Consider the following 20,604-nt stretch of genomic DNA (forward strand, 5'->3'; position numbering starts at 1 on the left):
AGCAAATGTCACAATAAAGCGAATCAAATGAATTCTTTGGGTTCCCAGCGCACGTAAAAGCTAGGTTTACGACACACTGCAGCCTACTCACAAGGCGGTCACATCGGGTCTGCAGAAACGCACAGGCCTTAATTAAAAATACTTTATTGCTCATAGCGCTAACCATCGTCTCAGCTTCAGTGATCATAACCACCGATCACCAATCATGCTACACATAATAATGAAAAAGTCCCAACTGTTGCGAGAATGACCAAAATGTGACACAACACATGCTGCTCGTTCGCCAGGACGCAACCACGCCAACCGTACTTCCTCCTAGAAGCAGAGCCGCGTCAGGCACGAGGCACGACGCGGCAGAAGGACGGGGGAGCGCGAGTGCGGCCGGACACGGTGATGAGCACGACCCACAGGCAGGAGGGCTGAACAGGACCATCCGCCGAGTGGATCTAACAGGAACTGGTACAACGCACCAGCCAACAACAACACAATCCTTCTCCGGGACAGACCACATTTGGGGCACTTAACAAACCTTACCAAATTTTTTAGACTGACATCACACAAACTACATTCACAGACCACAAGGGAATGAAACCAGATGCCAGGGACGCGACAGGAAAATCCCCAAACATCTGCAAATCTAACAACACACATCAAAACAATAGGTCGTTTAGCAGGACGACTGAGATGATAAACTACGTTTACCTGAACGAAACGAAGCACAGCATCCAAAAAGGTGGGACGCGGCTGAAGCAGTGCTCGGAGCGAACTTTGTAGCTGTGAACGCTGCTATTACAAACCAAGATCTCAAATCAATAATCTAGGCCTCCACCTCAAGAGACTAGGAAGAAGGAAAGAAAATATACCAGGAGCGGGCAGAAGGAAGGATCGACAAGGAGCAGAAATTAACGAGACAGAAAACAGAAAAGCAAAGAGAGAAAGGGGAGAAAGCAGACACCAGTTCTGTGAAGAAGCCTGTTAAACAGCGAACGTCCGGCAAGGCTGCAAAGACCAGAGAACACGGAGAACGTGAGGTAATAACGTCGGGAAGGAGAGGCTCCCGCTGTGGGTCCCGCAGACAGAACGGGAACTGTACACAGCACCACACACAGGCCCCGACAACCCACATGGGATGCACCAATTCTCCCAGGTACCCAAATTCTCTGAGACAAATTACCCAGCCTGGGTGGGTATTTCTGTGACTGGCGGAGGGATGACATCGTGAGTGAAAAACCACACGCAACAAGGACGCCTGGGTGGCTCAGTCGGTCAGGCCTCTGACCCTCGATTCGGCTCAGGTCACGATCTCCACAGTTTATGAGTTCAAGCCCCGCGTCGGGCTCTGCACTGACAGCGCTGAGCCTTCTTGGGATTCTCTCTTTCCCCCTCTCTGTGCCCCTCCCCTGCTTGTGCTCTCTCAAAATAAATAAAAATATTTTTTACAGATTAAAAAAAAAACAACCCACACACAACAGAAATACCCAGACTTAGATGGTTTGCCTGGGTGCAAACTTTTAAAAAGGAAGTAATGCCAGATCCACACATCCCTTCCAGAAAACAAAAGAGGACGGAATGCTTACTAACCCATTTCACAAGGTCAGTATTATGTTGATAAAAACCAGACAAGAACAGTGCGAGAAAGCTGTAAGGCCAGGATCCCTCATGAGTACAGACACAAAAATCATCAGCAAGAAATAAGCAAGTTGAATCCAGCAATATGTAAAAAGGACAATGCATTAGGGGCGCCTGCGTGGCTCAGTCGATTGGGTGATCTACTCGAGTTAGGCTCAGGTCATGGTACCAGGGTAACGGGATCGAGCCCTATGTGGGGCTCTGTGGGAAGCATGGAGCCTGCTAAATATTCTCTGTCTCTCTCTGTCTCTCTCTCTCTCTAAAGTAAAAAAAAATTAAAAGGACCATACGTTATAACCAGGGAGGGTTTACCTAGGGTGGCAAGCAGGTTTAATACTGAAAAATAAATCAATATAATCTGCCATGCTGACAGTGTAAAGAGGAAAAACCACATCGTATCAATCAATTCAAAGAAAAAACAGAACTTGAAAAAATTCAATATCCATTCATTTCAAATCAAGACTAGAAGCGAGCTTTTACATCCTGATGAAAGACCTACAAAGGGGGTGCCTGGGTGCCTCAGTCAGTTAAGCATCCAACTGAGGTTCGAGTCATGATCTCAGTTTGAGAGTCGGAGCCCGTGTCAGTCTCTGTGTTGACAGCTCGGAGCCTGGAGCTGCTTCAGATTCTGTGTCTCCCTCTCTCTCTGCCCCTCACCTGCTCACACTTTGTCTCCCTCAAAAATGAATAAATGCTAAAAAAAAAAAAGACACCTACAAAAAGCCTACATTATTTCCAGTGGCTTCAGACTGAACATCTCCCCACATCCAAGACCAGGAACAAGGCGAAGGCGTCCGCCCTCCTCACCCCACAGCAACGTCACACTCGAAGTCTCAATCAGCACAAACTGTAAGTGGAGGAGACCAAAGGCATACTTCTTGGTGAAGATGTAAAACTAACCAAGTTCACAGACAACAGAATATCTATGTAGAAAATCCCACAAGGAATTAAACACAATTAAACAAACAAACAAACAAACAAACAAAAACCCTCACAGAACTGATAATTTAGTAAGGCTGCAGGCTATAAGATGAATAACTAAAAAGTCAATCATTTCTATGTGATCAAAAAACAAAACAAAGCAAAATTTAGAACAGATATAAAAAAGACATACTTGGGTCCAAATCTATTAAAATATGCAGAACCCGTATACTGAAAGTACAAAATGCTAATGTAAGAACCAAAAGACCTAGATAAATAGAGATGCATACCATGTTCATGGAGGGAGGACCCAGCATGGTGCAGAATCGGTTCTTCCCAAACTGAAGGTGTCCACTTAACACAATACCAATTCAACTCCCAGCAGGGTTATTTTTGTAGATATAGCCAAACTGTCCTAGCATTTCTTTGGAAATTCAGAGGAACTAGAATAGCTAAAATGATTTTGAAAAAGAAGAATGAAATTGGAAGAGTCATACCACCTGATTTAAAACTTGCCATAAGACTGTGGTCACCAGGAAAACGGCGGTGAGACAAACATGTAGATCAACACAGACACAGAAGCAATTCAGTGAAGGGACGCCTGAACATCTTAAGGTAAAGAATAAAATAAAATAAATAAACGTTGACCTAAACTTCACATCTCATACAAAATTTAACCGAGTGTGGATCAAGGAGTTAAACGTAAAATGTAGAATTCCTGTTCTTTTAAAGGTTTTATTAAGATGAAAAATCACACTACGGACTAAGAGAAGGTAGTTCCAAGTCACATTTGACAAATATGTCTGAAATGCATAAAGGACTCGCAAAATTCAAAAGTAAGTTAAGAAAACAAAAATAAAACTGGGTGAAAGATGGCTAAAATATCTGAACAGACATTTCACCAAGGAGGACAAGCAGATGGCAAGTAAGCAATGAACAGATGTTCAACATCAGCGCCCATTTGGGAGCCACGCGTGAAACCTACGATGAGACACTGCACACCTGTGGGACAGCTGGCATTAAAAATACCACCAACACCAAGCACAGACTAGGATGTGGGTATTTCTGTTCAAGGAACTGCCAGACCATTCTCCAAAGCTAAACATTACCCAAGGTATTACCCAGAAATGCGACACCTGGGTATCTACCCCAGAGGAAGGAAGACTGAGGGCCCCCCCCCCACCCCGGACACAATCTACACACAGCTATTTACAGCAGCTCTAGTCAAGATGGCTCCAGATTGGAAACAGCATAAATCCCCGTCAACAAGTAAATGGATACAGTCTTTTTTTAAAAGCTGTGGTGCATCCACGGAGTAGAATGGGACGCAGCCACACAAGGGAGCAACTACACCCAGACAGAAAATGAGCACAGAAGCAGCACACTTGGATAACACTACAAACCAACTAGACCAACCACAGGGTGCGTGTCCTCGTCAAGTGCACACGGCATCTCCTCCGGTAGAGACCACGTGTTAGGCCACGAAACAAGTCTTAATACGTTCGATTTATTAATTTGGTGGAATTAATTCAATGGAATTGAAGTAAGAATCAATAATGGAAGAAAAAATGGAAAACACATGTGGAAACAAAACAACACAGTCTTAACCAACAGGTCAGAGAAGAAATCAAAGGAAATTAGAAAATACTTGGAGATGAATAAAAACAAGACACGAGATACCCACACTTAGGGGGCACAGTGAAAGCAGTGCTCAGAGAGGAATTTGTAGCCATAAATGCCTACGTTAAAAAAGAAGAGAGTTCAAAGCAATAACCGTAACTGCCTTCAGGAAATAGAAAAAGAAGGGCTTATTACACTCAAAGCTAGTCGAAGGAAGAAAATATTAAAGATTAGAACAGAGATGAATTAAGTAAAGAAGAGCGAGAAAATCAATAAAGCCAAAAGTTGATTATTTGAAAAGATCAACAAAAGTAACAAAACTTCAGCTGAAATGACTAACTGAAAAAAAAAAAAGAGAGAAGACTCAAATTATTAAATCAGAAATGAAAGACAAGACCCCACTTCTAATTTTATAGAAATAACAAGGATTGCCAAAGAAGACTGTGGACAACTATACATAGATTGGATACACAAGACGAAGCAGACAAGTTCCTAGCAATTCACAAACTACCAAAACTGACTCAGGAAGAAACAAAAATCTGAGCTGACCAACAACCGGTAAGGAAACAGAAGCGGTAACAAAATAACAACAATAACACGCAGGACCAGATGGCTTCACGGGTGAATTCTCCCCAACATTCACAAGGGAATTAACACAATTCCCTTCCAAATTCTTCCAAAAAGTGAAAGAGAAGAAAACTCTCCCAAATTCATTCTAAGAGACCAGCATTATGGTGATACTACAAGCCAGGCAAAATACCACAAGGAAACTACAGGTCACTGACCCTTACTGAACAGAGGGGTAAAAACCCTTAACAAGACACTAGCAGACGGAATTCAGCACCATGACCATGTGGGATTTATACCAGGAATGCAAGGTTGTCTCAACATGTGAACATTAATCAGAGCAACACACCCCATTAACATAAGGAAGGGGAAAAAACCCACATGATCATCTCAGCAAATGTAGAGAAAGAGAAAGCACCTGACGAATCCATCAATACTCAACCAACTAAGCAGAGAGGGGAACTTCAACATGAAAAAGGGCATTTTTGAAAAAACCCGGAACTATTACCAATCTCAATGGTACAAGGTTGAAAGGTTTTCCCATAAGACCAGAAATAAGACAGGGATGCCCGCTGGGGCACCTGGGCAGCTCAGGTGGTTAAGCGCCCGACTCCTGATTTGAGCTCAGGTCATGATCTCGTGGTCTGTGAGTTCGAGCCCATGCTGACAGTGTGGAGCCTGCTTGGGATTCTTTCTCTCTCCCTCTCTCTCAAAATAAATAAACTTACAAAAGAAAAATAAACAAGGATGCCAGCTTTTACCACTTCCACTCAATATACTACGAGAAGTTCTAGCCAGAGCATTTAGTAATAAAAAGAAATATAAGGTATCCATTTTAGAAAGGAAGAAGTAAAACTATCTATATTTGCAGCTGCCACGATCTAGAAAACCCAAATAATCTGAAAAACCAACACTCATTAGAGGTAATAAATGCATTCAGGAAGCTGCAAGTTACAAAATCAATATGCAAATTCAGTTATATTTCTATCTACCAGTAATTAAGAACCTGAAAAGGAAATTAAGGAAACAATTCCAGGGGCACCTGGGTGGCTCAGTCAGTTAAACGTCTGACTCCTGATTTTTGGCTTGGGTCATGATCTCACGGTTCATGAGTTCAACCCTGCATTGGGCTGTGTGTGACAAGTGAGGAGCCTGCTTGGGATTCTCTCTCCTTCACTCAAAATAAATAAATAAACTTAAAAAGAAATCAATTCCATTTATAACAGTGTCAAAAAGAACAAAATACTTAGGAATTAATTTACCCAGGGAGGTAAAGTTTTATATACTGAAAACTGCTAAACATTGTCAAATGAAATAGGAAAAAAAAAAAAAAAAAAAGGTAAGGCAAAAAAAATAAATGGAAGGCATCCCATGTTCATGGATAGGAAGACTTTAGTGTGGTTAAGATGCTGGAAGAGTCCAAATAATCCTGAAAAAGAACAATGAAGCTGGAAGATGATGCTTTCTGATTTTAAAACACACTAGAAAGCAACAGCAGTCAGAAAAGCCAGTGTCAAAAGATTTCGTATCATAGGATTCCATTCTTTGGCCAGTACTGGCAAAAATGGAGAATGTGGTTGTCACGTGGTTACAAAGGGGATTTTGAGGTGATGAAATCATCTGGTTCTCTGACTAGGGGGTGATTAAACATCACGGAATTGTACAACACCCCACCCCACAAAAAGGGGAATTTTACTATAGAACAATTTTTAAGGTGAAATACAAAACATCTCCTGGTAACATTCTGCATTTTATTGGGATGGTGAATGCACGCACGTGTGCACTTCTGTCAAACATGCCTACAGCACCTGGTGGGGGTGAAGGTGTGGGGAGTACTTTTATTGTGGACTTTCTTTAGAAGTGAAGGCACACAGTGGTAATAAAAAAGCAGACTGGCTTTTATTTGGTGTCATTACTGTTTCAACCTTGTCCAAAGAGAACACAGCGTCTTAGACCTGCGCCCTGGTGGGCAAGGGCACTACCCCACCCTGCTACTCCACCAGCCGTCCAACCGTACATTCTTCTGTGTGTTCCTCATGCCTCTGTAGAACCGTGGCTTCTCAAACGCTCGTGGACTGTTTCTGGAATTCTGCAGGCTAACGCAGAGAGGGGACAAGGTGCAGACAGAGCCCGGCCCACAGAAGGCACCGCATCGGCATTAGCAGCTTTGAGCACAATTATTACCACCACTACCAGAGCCAGGAGCCATCCTCACTCTCAAAACCATGGTGCATCCGAATCCTAGACGCGAGCAGACTCCCACAGTCTGAATACTGTCAGGCTTCAGAGACCCAGAAAACACGCTTGCACGCGTGTCAAAAAGTGAGTAACAGTTAACGCCTGTCCGTTGTGGGCTGTTTTTTGTTTTTGTTTTTACATTTATTTTTGAGAGACAGAGAGAGGCAGAGCACGAGCTGAGCCGGGGAGGGACAGAGAGAGAGGGAGACACAGAATCGGAAGCAGGCTCCAGGCTCCGAGCTGTCAGCACAGAGCCCGACGCGGGGCTTGAACCCAGGGCCTGTGAGATCATGACCTGAGCCGAAGTCAGATGCTCAACCGAGTGAGCCACCCAGGCGCCCCCCTTGCGTGGCTTGTTCTTAATGGCTGAAAATTTGAAACAACTCAAGCTCTAAAAGTGGGTTAGTTAAGTATACTTTGGAACAAACCATGCATTAACATTTATAGTCTGTAAAAACATGGGAAAGTGTCATGTCATCAAGCGGAGAAACACGGTTTGAACGAGGGGCTTGCTTCACTGTTTATAAAACAGCAAGACTCGAGGTACAGCTGAGGGTTCCAACAGACATGTGCGTGCAGTCTCCCAAAACCTTACTCAAACGAGACTCCATGTTTTCCTTACTTTTCTTCCTCAGCTTTGTACTCCCAAGGGGACAAAGAAAATAAAGGAAGGGACAACATCAAAAAACCTTTAGAAGCTGGAAAGCAGACGGGGGAGTGGTAAACAACTCAAAAGCTCAATCCTAGGCCAGTGGAGGGAAAGCCAAGAAACTTCTCAGGAGTCTCAGGACTGGGCATGACCAGTAGTCACTTCTAGAGACAGGGAGAAAATAGGGCTCCAGCTGGAAGATTGCTTGGAGGTATGTGCGTGTGTGTGTGTGTGTGTGTGTGTGTGTGTGTGTGTGTGTGTTAACTTTTCAGGAAATAATCACAGGACTTGCCAAACACGTACAAGGAGGCTCTTCACTTAGTCTCCCTTGATGGGGACAAGTGGAACCAAATACAGTTCGCTATCAAAGCCGGGACCACTGACACTGGAGCGGCCCCAGAGGCTCACACTCACTAGCCTGCGTGAGAGCCTGGACGTGCACATCTGTGTAGCCACCACGGCCAAGACGCAGAGCTGGGTCAACACAGCAGGCCGCTCACACCATCCTCTCGCAGACACCCACACACGCCTCCCCCCAAACCCCAACAAGCCCCTCTGATTTCTGGAAGAGACTGCATAAAGTCGACACTAGTCTTTAAGGGTTTAGAATGTTCCACAGACACCATGTGGACCCGGAAGTATCTTCCCGGGAAGCATCTTAGTTATGAATTCCATTCGTTGATGCTTCTAAGACCGTGCAGATTATCTACTTCACGTGGTTGAATCTGGGAAGCCTGCGGTCTTTGAGGAAGTGGACCACCGCTGCTAAGGCAACGAACCAGTAAGCATAAAACCATCCGTGGAACTCCCATCATACCCCTCAGGTGGCTACGGGATCTAGCCACGCCTCAGCTCGTTCCCGATCTGGATGACTACCTTCTCTTTCCATGTCGGTCTGTTTTGCTAGGAGCTTATTAATGTTATTCCTGTTTTTCAAAGAATGCTTTGTGTCAATAATTTTCTCTGCTGTTTTTCTCCCTTCAATTTCATTACTTTCTGCTACTTATTATTTCCATTTCTGCTCTTCCTTTCCCCAGGTCCTCAAGTTGAAATAGATATTAAAGACTTTGTCCCTCTGAGCGCTATCCACTTCCACGGTACTGAGGGAGCCCTGTCTCGTGGATTCTCGTACGCGCCTCTCCACGACCACTGGGACCACTGGCTTGTGTTTACTTCTCCTTCCAAACTTCCTTTCTCACACGCGGGCCATCTGGAAGTGTGCTACTTAATGTGCAAGCGGGAAGAGACTGTCCTACTGTCTTCCCTTCACTCCTAGTTTGAGTCTGTTGTGGTCAGAGAGCGTACTCTGTAACTGATTCTTCCGAGTCTGTTCACGACCCCGGGCGCGGTCTGTCTTGGTGAATGCCCGGCGCCCTTGAAAGGAGGGTCAGCGGTGACGTTGAGTTCCTCCATGACTTTGTGCCGTTCCTTCCGGCAGTCTCGCCTTTGGAGCAGTGCTGAGGCCTCGACCGCGAGCAAGGGTGTCTGTTTCTCCCACGGCTTCTACCTTCTCTACCTCGCTTCATGCTTTAAGCTCTCCTGTTGGGTGCAAACACGTTTGGGGAGAGCACGTCTTCCTGGTACACTGATCCTCACATGATGTCCCTTTTTGTCCATGTAATGTCCCATCTTTGCACTGAAGTGTGTTCTTCTGATGTTAATGAACGTGGCCACGCCTACCTGAAAAAATTAATGCTCGAGTGGCGCCTCATCGTCCATCCTTCCCTTTCAACCCACCTAGATCGCTGGGCTTGAAGGGAGCCTCTTGTCCACAAAACGTGGTCGGGTCCTGTGTTTTCACCCACCGGCCAACCTCCAGCTCTTGACTGGTGCATCTAGATCATTTCTATTAGAAGTAATTACGGATTTGCTCATGCTTAAGTCTATCGCTGCATTATTTGCTCCCCGACGGTTCCTCCGTTTCTTATTTCTTGCCTTCTGGCAGGTTCCTCGGATGGTTTTAGGAGTCCTTTACGATTTGCCGACAGTGGTTTTGGGTTCAGCAAACGAGACCACTGTCTTTGTGGGTGCCGCAGGCACTCGAACACGCATCTGTCCCTCGGCCCGGAGGCATGACCGCGCCGGCGGTGAGGGGTGGATGCGGGCCGGTCCCTGTGCACTCGGAGCACCACCACCGCACGACCCTGTGGGCTTTCAGCCACCCGGGGCGAGTCAGCCAACACATGAGGGCGGCAGAGGAAATTCCCCTCCTTCCTCCGTTAATGTGCCTTTCTATCCAGAAGATTCCTTCGCGGTTCATTAAGGGCAGGTCTGTTAGGGACAAACTTTCTTACTTTTGTCTTGATTTTCTTCTCATTCCTGAAGCGGATCTCCCCTGGCTGACTGCGTGTTTCTCTCGGAGCCTGAAAAATGCTGGTGCACTTGACCTGGCATCCGCGTCTGCAGATGAGACAGTATCCCTGCGGACGGTGCCGGTTTCGAGGCTCCGCCTTTAACTTTCAGAGTAATTAGCAGGTGTCACGTGTGACTTTGCGGTTTGACACTGTGCGGGGTTCCGCCCAGCTTCTTAAATCTGTGCGTTTACGCCCTTCACCGAATCCTTCAGAAAAATTTCCAGCTCCCACCTTCGTCTTCCCTCTGGGGCTCCAATTAAACGCATGTTTGTCTCCGGGCCCTGGTCCCAGTGGCTCTGCTCCGTCCCTTGGCCGTCAACCTGTTTCCCTGTCTGTCTGTCTGTCTGTCTGCCTCTGAGCTCACGACTCTCGTCTCCGACCCAATGCTGAGTCTGCCAGTGAGCTTTTCATTTTGGTTTTGCTGGAAATTTCCGTTGGGCTCCTCTTCCCTTTCATTTTTTTTAACTAATTTCTCCTTCTTTGTTGAGGTTTACGGTTTTCTCGTTTAAAGAAGATCCGTAACTGTTTGCTGAAGCACTTTTCTGATTGCTCTGCGATCCTCGTCGGATAATCTGGGCACCCGCCGCTGCCTGCTGGCTGTCCGCCCTCTTGGGGCTGTGATGCCTGGCTCTGCGGAGGGCAGACTGCTTACCCACCGCATCCCGCGTCCTACTGAGTCTGCTTTGGGCAGGCGGCCCTGTGCAGAGGCGGTGCCAGGCCCGGGAGGCAGGTGCAAGTCCCCAGACCCGTGGGCCCCGTTCACACGACGCTGGCAGAGGGGGGCCCTGCAGCGAGTGGGGTGCAACCTGGGCTCCCCACGGGGTTCCGCGGACACCAGCGACAAGGAAGCAAGGACCACCCTGCTGCTACAGGTCGGCATGGGGGCTTCCTGCCGAGCCTGGGTCAGCGGGAGGGGGTGAGCAGCCCCCCTGCCATCTCGCCCCGGCTCTCCGATGCCGAGGGGTGGGGCTCCGATTCCCTCTGGGGCAGGGAGACGTGGGTGGTGCCCCCACCCAGCGGGGCACAGAGACCGGCTCCCCTCGCCCTGCTGACACACCCGGCACGGCCTGCTCGGAGGGCTGGAGAGGAAGGTGGCTCCCCACTGGCCCGGCGGACACGGCCGGTGGGGACTGAGGGTCCTGATTGCTGTCGTGGGGCAGCTGCCGGAAGAGACACGGCCCACCCGGCCACTCAATCCAGACAACGCTCAGGGTTTGCTGCAGCGGCTACGTGCCAACAGGGAAGACAAAACCAGGCCCTGCTCCGCTGAAAGGGTCCCGAGGCCGCCGCTTATGTCTCCCCCGGGGTTCCCCTGGTTTGCTGGTTAAAGAGCGATGTTCCGTAGGCACACGTGTGTGCAAACACTACACGTATGCACTTATCACACCGCCTGCACCTCCCATCCTTCATCACGTGCGAACGCGTGTGGGATGCATGCATAACAGACCTATCTGCCAGCACATGTCCCCGTCCCTCAGGACCATGGGCTGCTCGTGGCCGGCGGGCAAACCGGGGCACGGTGCCAAGGGCAGGCCACGAGCAGCCCGCTTGTCTCCCTGGGATCTCAGGGAAGCTCTGCAGGAAGGGGCGGGAGGAGCACGGGTCACGAAGGTGGGAGGGCCCTCCCGGGGCTTCCGACCGTCCCTGAGGCGGGCAGCGAGGCCCACGGGAGGAGCTGGGGCAGAGGGGCTGGCGCCTTCCCCTCCAGTCCTTCCCAGCCCAAGGGCGGCCTCGAGTGGCCCCGTGCACGCGGCTTTCCAGGAAAGTAAAGGTGGCATGTGACACAAGGGAAACTGAGGCACGACACAACTCTGGAATGCTTACTGGGAAGGGGGCGCCTGGAGGAGGACAGGCGTCGGGTGCATGGGGTGAATGGTGGTGTGAACTGCAGGGTCCACCTGTACTCCAGCAGCTGAGGGGCTGGCAGGACCCGAGAAAAGGGCCCAGGTCAGGGGCTCCCGGCAGGTGCCCTCGCCACGGGGCACAGGGGGGAGCGTATCAAGTCACGTGTGGTCTCCCGTAGCCACAGCCCTCCCTCGAGTGCGTCCCGGCGAGCGGTCCACACAACCGCCGACCCAATTTCTATTAATCAGCCATGAAGGCTCTTCTCCCACAGCTGCGCTCACCAAATGAGGCAGTGGGACAGGCAGCTTTGATCTTGACGGACAAGAGATCGGTGATAAAGCCTTTTACTCCGGTTTTAAAAACAAATAAAAAGGAATCCACCTGAAGTGTGCAGCCCACGCAAACACGAGCGCGGCTGGCCCCGTTGTGTGGACAGCAGCCAGGGGCCCAGATGTCACACCCGCATCTCTAGGGGGAGGCGCCGAGGGCAGCTCGGGCCGCAGCAGAAGGGTGGGCGTTACGGCAAAGCCCGGACGCGGCATCTCCTCCGATTCCAGCACTCGGTGCTCAGTACGGGGCACCCGGGGCGGCAGCCCAGGCCCCTCAGGAGCGGCACCAAGCAAACCGCCCCCGCCCCCCCCCCCCCCCCCCCCTTGGCGGGGCTCCCTGGAGGCCACTCTCGCGGGAAAGCCCAACCACATCCTTGGCTGAGCCCCTCTGCCGCCCACCTCGCCCACTCACTGTCAGGACCCGGGCAGACCCCACCTGCTCTCCGGGGCCCCGAGCCCACCCTCGGACGCCAACAGCTGTGCTCCTCGCTGGGCTGGGGCTGCGCCTGGAAGCCGGGTGCAGGGGCGTGCTCTCCGCTTCTCCGCACAGGGGTGCTCCCGCGGTACGCGCTCAGCTGACCCCTCGCCGAGCCCTCTTCCAGGTCCCCGCTCTGGGCAGCCCAGGGGGCTCCTATGCTACGGATGCGACCACTTCTTCGCCCGGCGGGCTTTGCTGCCTCCACCGCTCTTGGGAACAAGGCCACATCCTTACCGGGACGTCACCCGGCCTGGCTCCCGGGCCCTGCTGGTCTCTCCCCCCACGTCACGTCCTCACACGCACCACCTCCCCACGAAGCCCGCAGGCCCCCAGCGCACCTGGTCTGCCCCTGGATCCCCCGCATCGGCAGCGGCCTGCTCCAGTGGCACGTCCGCCCTGCTTCCCACGGCCTGACCCTGCGGACTTGATTTGGGGAGCAAGTCCCCCAAATGCCCGTTAAACGGCGAATTCAGGAGGTCAGAGCGGACGTGCCCAGGCTCGCCAGCCTTTCCTCCTCACGCTCGCCCAGGACACCCACACTCGTACCTGAACAAGTCAGGGAATAACAAACTGGGGACTTGGGAACTGTGTGGGTCCCAGCGACAGCGAGGTCTGAGGCGAAGGTCCTGACACAACAGAAGCTTTGGAAACGACGGGGAAAGCTGGGACCCAGAGGGCGCTGCCGCCCCGGGCACACTTCTCGCAGGGACGCCCACAGCCTGAACGCAGCCTCACGCAGGTGAGGGACTAGCCCTGGGGAGAGAACAGGGCCCGGCCAACTTACCCTGCACGAAGCAGGGTCCGCGCCCATCGAGTGCCCTGGCGGGGGCCCAGGTGTGTCTCTCTGACCCGCCAGCTGCACCTGTGCCCACGGCAGGCTCTCAGAGACCCGGAGCCGACGCCTGGACTCCCTGTGCACCAAGGGATGCCGGGGGGACGGCGTCAGCCTGCCCAGCGGCCACTTTCCAGTAACAAACTGCAACAGCGGGGCCCGTTCGGGGACCCGTGGGGAGCTAGGAGCAGGTCTCCCTGAACACCTCCTCCTTGGACGGCTCTCCCGGTCCAGGGAGCGAGAGGAAGGCCGGCCCGCCGCTCGGCACCAGGAGGTGTTCAGTGTCGGGACGGGGTCCAGAGGAATGGAGAAACCCTGAGGAAGACAGGCCGCGTCGTGAGCTGGCCGGACACACGGGCTGAAGGCGGCCTGGCGGACACGCCGAGGTGCCCTGTGAGTAGCTCTCTCCCGAAACAGGGCGGTCTCTTGGGCTCTGGACGAGCCCCCTCAGCGTGCTGGACGCAGGGGAGTGTCTGTGCAGAGGTGGGGTGGGGCGGAGCGTGCTGGGGCGGGGCAGGGAGGGGAGGGGAGGGGAGGGGAGGGGAGGGAGGACGATGCTGACATACCTGAGCGAGCTCACCTCCTCCCTGGAGACCGGGAAGCCCCGCTCGGAGGCGCTGGTCTGGCACTGCAGCATTTTCACCTCCACCTCCAGCTGCGAGCGAGAGAGCACGGGCGGGTCAGTGGGGGTGCTGCGGCCCACCTCCTCCCCCTCGGGCCCCTCGCACCCGAGATCCGGCACCTGATTTCTGGGGGGAGGGCGCGCCGGGGGCCGAGCCACCGTCTCCGGGGCCACCCCATGTCCCGGCGGCCCGGGGCAGCAGGACCTCGGGCCCTCCAGCCACGCAGACACAGCCTCCCCATCGGCACCCGCCTCCGGGACAACAACAGACACGCGCTCCTTCCCGGGACGCAGCTCCCAGCCGGGGACGCTCCCGACGCCCGGCTGTCCCTCGGGGCACCGCCTGGCTTACCACGTGGCTTACCACGGCAGACGTGGCTCTGCGACCGGCCACCCGACGGCGGCCTCTGCGACCGCTGTGCGCCCGGTTCCTGGACCAGAGCAGGCACTCGGTAACCAGGCATGTGACAAGAGAGGGAGGCAGGTCGCGGTGGGCTGGGGCCGCGGGACCCCAGAACCGACCCCCAGCCTGCCCTCGGGCTCCTCAGGCGCACCCAGGACGGTCTGTTCTGGTCCAGACATGGCTCTCAAGCCTCCGCTTTGGGAATATTCGTGCTCAGCCGGTTTTCTGGCCACCTCAGACCTTGGGGTGCTGAGTGCCCCCGACTTCTCGGCATCCAGCCTAAGAGGGGCCGGGAGGGCCGGGGAGGGTGCAGGGCAGCCTTCACCTCTCACGGGGCTCTCCCGGGAGGTGTGGCCGAGGGGGCAGCGGGCACACCACAAGAACAAGGACTCGCCACCTCTCGCCACTCAGGTGGAGCTCGCCAAGGGGCGGGCGCCACACCAGACCCAGACGTTGGGCGGACAGCCTCCCCGGAGACCGACGGGTTGTTACTTTGAGAGACAACCAGAGTCAGCCGAAGAAAGAAAGAAGGTGTGAGCGGACAGGTGTCTCAAGCTCCGAGCCACCACGGGGAACCCTGAATGGGACAGTGACGGTGACAGTGGGGGAGCGCTGCCGCAGGGGCTGATGGGGTGGGGGCGCAGGGCAGACAGGAGTCTCCCCACCTTGGCAGGGCGTGGCCTGCATGCAGTCAGCCCCCACACGGCCTCTCCCTGTGGTGGCCTGTGCTGATGCCCTAAAGGGAGGCCACTCGACCTCCCCACGTGACTCTCCGTTGCAGGCCCAGAGGACAGGTGATTTCAGGGAGAGGCCTCCTGATGCGCCCACCACAGTGCGGGCTGGGAATGACGTGGCCCGGGTGAGACTGACTGTGGCCCTGCCGCTACCCTCTGGGCCACGTGGCCGAAATGTCTGCCCCCGAACTGGGGTGACCGAGAGCTCCCGGGGCCGGGTCGGGGGGAGCAGAGCGTCTCCACGTTTTTGCCTTCCTAGCTCGAAGGGACAGTCTGCTGTGCTCTCTTCTCGAAAACGTCTTCTCCAGGTTGTTCCTGGAAAGGTCGTCCTGGGGCAGCTCATTTAGGAATTCTCAGGCCCGAGGCACCCGGTGTGTAGGAAGCCCTGATTCTCATCATCAAGGTCGCGAGTGACGCCACCACACAAGCGGGTGACCCCAATCCTGCTGAATGCAGATTAGAGAGCAGACATGAGCTGGAGCGGCCTCGGCGAGGTCCCCAGAGGAAAGGACGGTCGGGGTCTCCGCACACGGCTGCCCGGCACTGCCCGATGGGCTGAGGTCCCCCGGCACAGACCAGGCACTAAGCGACCACTCGGTGGCACCAGCACGTGGAACAAGGCCTGCTCACACCTGTGGACAAGTGGTGTCCCCCGTGTGTCCCACGTGTGGCGTGTCCCAAAGCCTCTCCTGCCCCTCCCCCAGGAGCACACACACCCCTGACTGGCCAGGCGCGCCGCTCCTACCCGATGCCACCCACATGCTTATGCAGTGACCGGAGGTCCCTGTGTGTCTGTCCTCAGGCCACAGCCAAACAGGCCACCGGGCACACTGACCTCGCTGGACCCGAGGACTGTCCTGGAAAGGCGCAGAAGGGGCCTGAGTCCAGCCTGGGCTGATCCCTCGGTCTCCTTTCTCGTGTGCGTCGGGCCGCTGATGTCTTGGGCAGAGGAGGCGTGCACACTCACGGCGGCTACCTGCCCGCCCCACAGAGAAAGCCGGGCTTTGGAGCCGCAGGACAGGACACTTCCTGGAGACGTCACCGTCCGGGCCCCAGACCCGTCACAGGCCCGCTGCGCCTTGCTCTGGATGCTGTGAGCCACGGGCAGCCTTCAGATCCGAGGTTCAGATGCGGGACATGACGGGTACGCACCCCAGAGGCCTCCGGAAGGCACCCCGGTCACCCAGGCGCCACCCACGGCCAACGGGAGCCACCAGGCCGCGGGGCTCTGGAGATTCACGCCTCCACTGGCAAGTACGAACTGTCTCTTCCCCTACTTGCTTATCGACTTCTCGTTACAAAAACAGGAAGACGGGCTGCACGCTGTTTTGTACTTCGGTTTCCCCACTTAGCTTATTTTGGGGATATTTCCAAACCAGTGCCACAAGAGCCCCTCCGTGTTCGTGGCTTCATGGAACTCTGCCACGTGGACGTCCCACCTCTTGCTGACACGTCTCCCACGGAAGAGGGTTTCGCCGCTTCCACCTGACGGCGTGAAGTCAGTGCCGAGGCAAGGCAGCTCTTGGCTCCCCGCGTGCAGGCGGATCCCCAGACGGTTCCTCCCCCGGCTGACCTACCGCCCCCCGGAGGGCCCAGAGGTGCCCGCGCCACGTACCCCGAGGCACGACAGCCCCGCTGGTGTACGATTCCATGTTGTCACTCACCCGCTTCCGCGTCTGCTTCTGATCTCCAGCCACCGTCCTGACCACAAGAATTCCAGGGCGCCTTCTCTCTCCCTCCCTCCCTCCTCAACCATCAAAGCAAAACAAAAAAAACCTTTTTAGAAAACACCGGGACCACAGTAAATGCACAGACCGCAGAGAGAGCATCTGAGGACACGATCGCCCGCCCGGCCCCCGGGGGCGCGGTCAGCCTCGCACACTCCCTGCGGGCAGGCGTGCTGGGGGATCTCGTCTGGTTACCCTGATGTGCCGCTGCCGTTCTAAGTGCGTGCGTGTCCTTGTATCGTCTGACTTGTTTTTGTATTTGCAGGACTCAACATCTCTGTTTAATTTTGTTCCCCACCCTCAGTGCGGTCAGGAGGCGGTCTCCGCCCAATCCCGTCAGCTGCACAAGCCAGGGCCTCCCTCCCTCCCATCCGGACGGCTCGCACCTCCACGCCGGGAAGCCTGGACGCGTCTGGGGCTTGGCTGGAACTGGTGCTGGTATCTTCCTACTTACGGCATGTCAGTTTCTGGCTGAAATAGATGCGCTTCATTACGTTGAGAAATCATCCATATGTTCCTATTTTACGAAGACTGAACATGGGGTTTCTGGCAAATGCCTTTTCGGCAACTATGGAGCACACGTCCTAAAACCAAGCCAGCCGGCCGGTGAGGGGGAAACCGCGGGCGTGCCCCAGCACACACGGCGGCATGGGCAGCCCGAGCCCCAGCACGCACACGTGACGCCCACACAACACAGTTGTCGCTCGCCCCCAAAGAGCTTCTCCTGTCCGTGCTCCGGGTTGGGGTCCGTGTTCGGAAGGCCTAGCGGAATTTCCCCCAAAACTGCCTCAGCCCGGTAGGATTTCGGTCTCTTTTTGTTGGGGGAGGTCAGGAGCGGCTATTTTGTGACAACTTTGTAACTGTTTTCTTTAACGTTTCTATCTCTATCGCTTCTGGAGTCAGTACTGATAGGTTGTGCTTTCCTAGAAAACAATTCATTCAGTTTATTTAAAGTGAGCTATGATTCAACTTACATTTATTCTTTTTAGATGGTTTTTTCCTTTCCTGTATTTTCCTTTACCAACGAGGTGAAGTTCATGTGCGGTCAAGGGCGCAAGCCCCACATGCCCGGCTCCGTGACCGTGGTGTGGGCACGTCTGTGGGATGCCAGCCACCCCAGCAAGACCGGAAGGGGGCCCCTGCACGCCCCTTCTGGCCAGAAACTCCACGATCGTTCTTAGTCCTCATTTGGGTAGTGACGTGTCTATTAATTTTTTGCCAGAGCTGTGAATAATTCATATGTTTTACTGGTTTTATTTCCGAGCATGAGCATTTGGATTTATTATTTCCGCCATTTTTCACTTTCTTACTAACTTCTGCTTTGATCTTTACAAATTCCTACTTTTTGCTCTATTAGGGTTTATTTTGTTTTCCTTTTCTGAGTTCTTGAGCTGGGTCTTTAATCTGTCTATATTCATTTTTTCCTGTTCAATAATATAAATATTTAATCCACGAGTTTTCTTCTGAACTCCGCTCTGTTTCCCACGGGCCCTGAGATGTGTTTTCTAGATTCCGTGTACGTCCGCATCTCACTGCTGCTTCGACCCAAGAATCGTTGGAGACGGAGGTTTTGGTTCTGGTTGTTTTTTTTTGTTTCTATCGTTTTTTTGTCTGTTTGTTTAGGTCACCATTTCAAATTCCTCACCTCGTGATCTGGTAAGGCTGCTGGTTACATCTATTTGAACTTAGGAAGGGTTTCTGTATTATCAATATGTGGTGATTTTTGGTGAATGTTTCCTATGAGCACTTTATAGCAAGAGGGTCTTTAGTTTGGGGGGGTCAAGGGCTTTACATGAAACAGATTTTATCTTTCTATCGCTTATTCTCGACCCGCTTGATAGACCAGGGATTACAAAGTAAAACAAATCCTCCTGCTGCTGGCGTCCTTGACAATTTCCTCCCAAACCTCTCCCCATTTTCGCTTTTTGAACATCGATGACGTATCTGTGGCCTATTCATCTCGTTTACTTTTTCGTGTGAAATTCTTGATACTTAGAGACGTCTGTACTTTTCGTTCTCGTGGTTGCTTTCGTAACTCTTGACACGAGCCCTGCGCTTTTCGGTTTCCAACGGTTCCTATCCGCCTCCCGCAGAAGATTAACCGACGGGTTACGTGAGTCCAGCTTACGGTTTACCTTTCCTCGGTTCCATGTGCCTTGGCCGCGTGACGTTAACTTTAAATGTTTTAGTCTTCAGCCACGATGGGGTGAACACCACCGCCCTCCCGTCTTCTCCCGTCTTCTCCCTTCCCAAGAACATCCATTAAATGGTAAACCGTGCGCCACCGGAACCCACGGCATCTGCCTGGTCCTGTCTCCTGACCTCCTTGCGCGTTTTGGTCTTCTGGCCCCATGGGTTCAGGTCTGGCCCTCAGGCCCTCTAGCTCCAGTTTAACCTGGGCTCCGGGACCGGGGACGCCCCGCAGCAAAATGTTCACAGATGACTCTCCTCTGCTCAAGGTCAGGTTGTTCATTCTTCCCCTGAGAACTTTTTCTACCATCTGGGTTGCTACAAAACTTCTGTGTTTTACAAAATTGTGTGACGTTGCTTTTATTACTCACCAGGAAGGTGACTTTTGCTTTCACTGTGACTTTCACTGTGGAAAGGACAATCCTGACCAGGCGGCTCTGTGTGGCCTCCACACACCTTCCGACTTTGCTCTGCGGGGGGGGGGGGGGGGGGGGGGGGGGAGCCGCGGGCACTCCCCTGAGAGCAAACGCAAGCCCTTCCTCTCTGTCCAAGAGACAGACGCTCAGCCTTGTGGACATTGACCGGCCCCTCGCGCCACGGCTGGCCGCTGCACCTGCTGCACCTGTCCCAGGGCGCACACAACAGGTGCCCTGCCCCTCCCTGCGGCTGCCCCTCCAGCCCTTTCCCTGCGGCTGCAATTCTTGGCTCAGCCCCGCACGCCCCTGCTATTTCCACTGCTGAGGGCCGGCTCCCTCCCGTGAAGGGGCTTGGCTTTTAGCTGCAGTTCTGTTTGGCCCAAATTTAGGTTTGCCTTTTTTGGCTTTCATTCTTCTTGGTACTTTTGGACACCTTCCAGGAAGCAAGGAAGAAATGCTGACTTATGCTATAGTGTTCAAAGCAAAATAGGCCCTTTTAACTTGTAAGCTTGACTCATAACTGCTTCCCACTCGACCCCCTCCCGCCCGCTACAGCCCACACATGCCGAGGCCCCCAGAGCTGCCCGAGCCTGCCCTCCGAGTGCCCGCACCTGCCAGTGCCCAGCCTAGCGCAGTGGCCGGCTCCCGAGACACACGACAGGGGTCTGCAGCTCAGTCCCCACCGCCCCCCCCCCCCCAGACCCCATCAGACCCACCTCAGAGGCCGCCCCCTCCAGCAGTCCTCCCAAACCGGGAGTGGCGGCCCCCGCCCATATTCAACCGTGTAATTCTAAGACTCGTGTGTGTGATGGTTTCCCTGCCGGCCTGGGAACTCCTGAACGTGCGTATACCTCCGCTCACCTCTTAACTCAATTCCCAGCTCAGACGTGGCACGCCGGGGACGGTCCAGGCCCGCAGGCAGGGGCACAAGAGCGTGTGGGTGGCCAGTATGCCAGTCCACGCCTGGCGCTCCCCTGGCATGCGTGGCCCAGTGCCGTGCAGCCTTGGGGACAGCGTGCGGGCCGGGCGTCCGCCAGGACGGCAGCTCCG

At 53.5% G+C, this 20,604-nt stretch overlaps 1 protein-coding gene across 4 annotated transcripts in view; it reads right to left on the minus strand.

Annotated features, from left to right (window-relative positions):
- MAD1L1 (mitotic arrest deficient 1 like 1) overlaps positions 1–20,604 on the minus strand; it is a 320,354-nt gene that overhangs the window by 99,725 nt on the left and 200,025 nt on the right. For all 4 annotated transcript variants that reach the window (XM_047837850.1, XM_047837848.1, XM_047837847.1 and 1 more), the window contains one exon: positions 14,029–14,117. In XM_047837850.1, coding sequence (XP_047693806.1) covers positions 14,029–14,117 — 89 coding nt within the window. The remainder of the gene's footprint in view (positions 1–14,028; positions 14,118–20,604) is intronic.

This window comes from Prionailurus viverrinus, chromosome E3 (assembly GCF_022837055.1).
Source record: "Prionailurus viverrinus isolate Anna chromosome E3, UM_Priviv_1.0, whole genome shotgun sequence".
Classification (NCBI taxonomy): domain Eukaryota; kingdom Metazoa; phylum Chordata; class Mammalia; order Carnivora; family Felidae; genus Prionailurus; species Prionailurus viverrinus.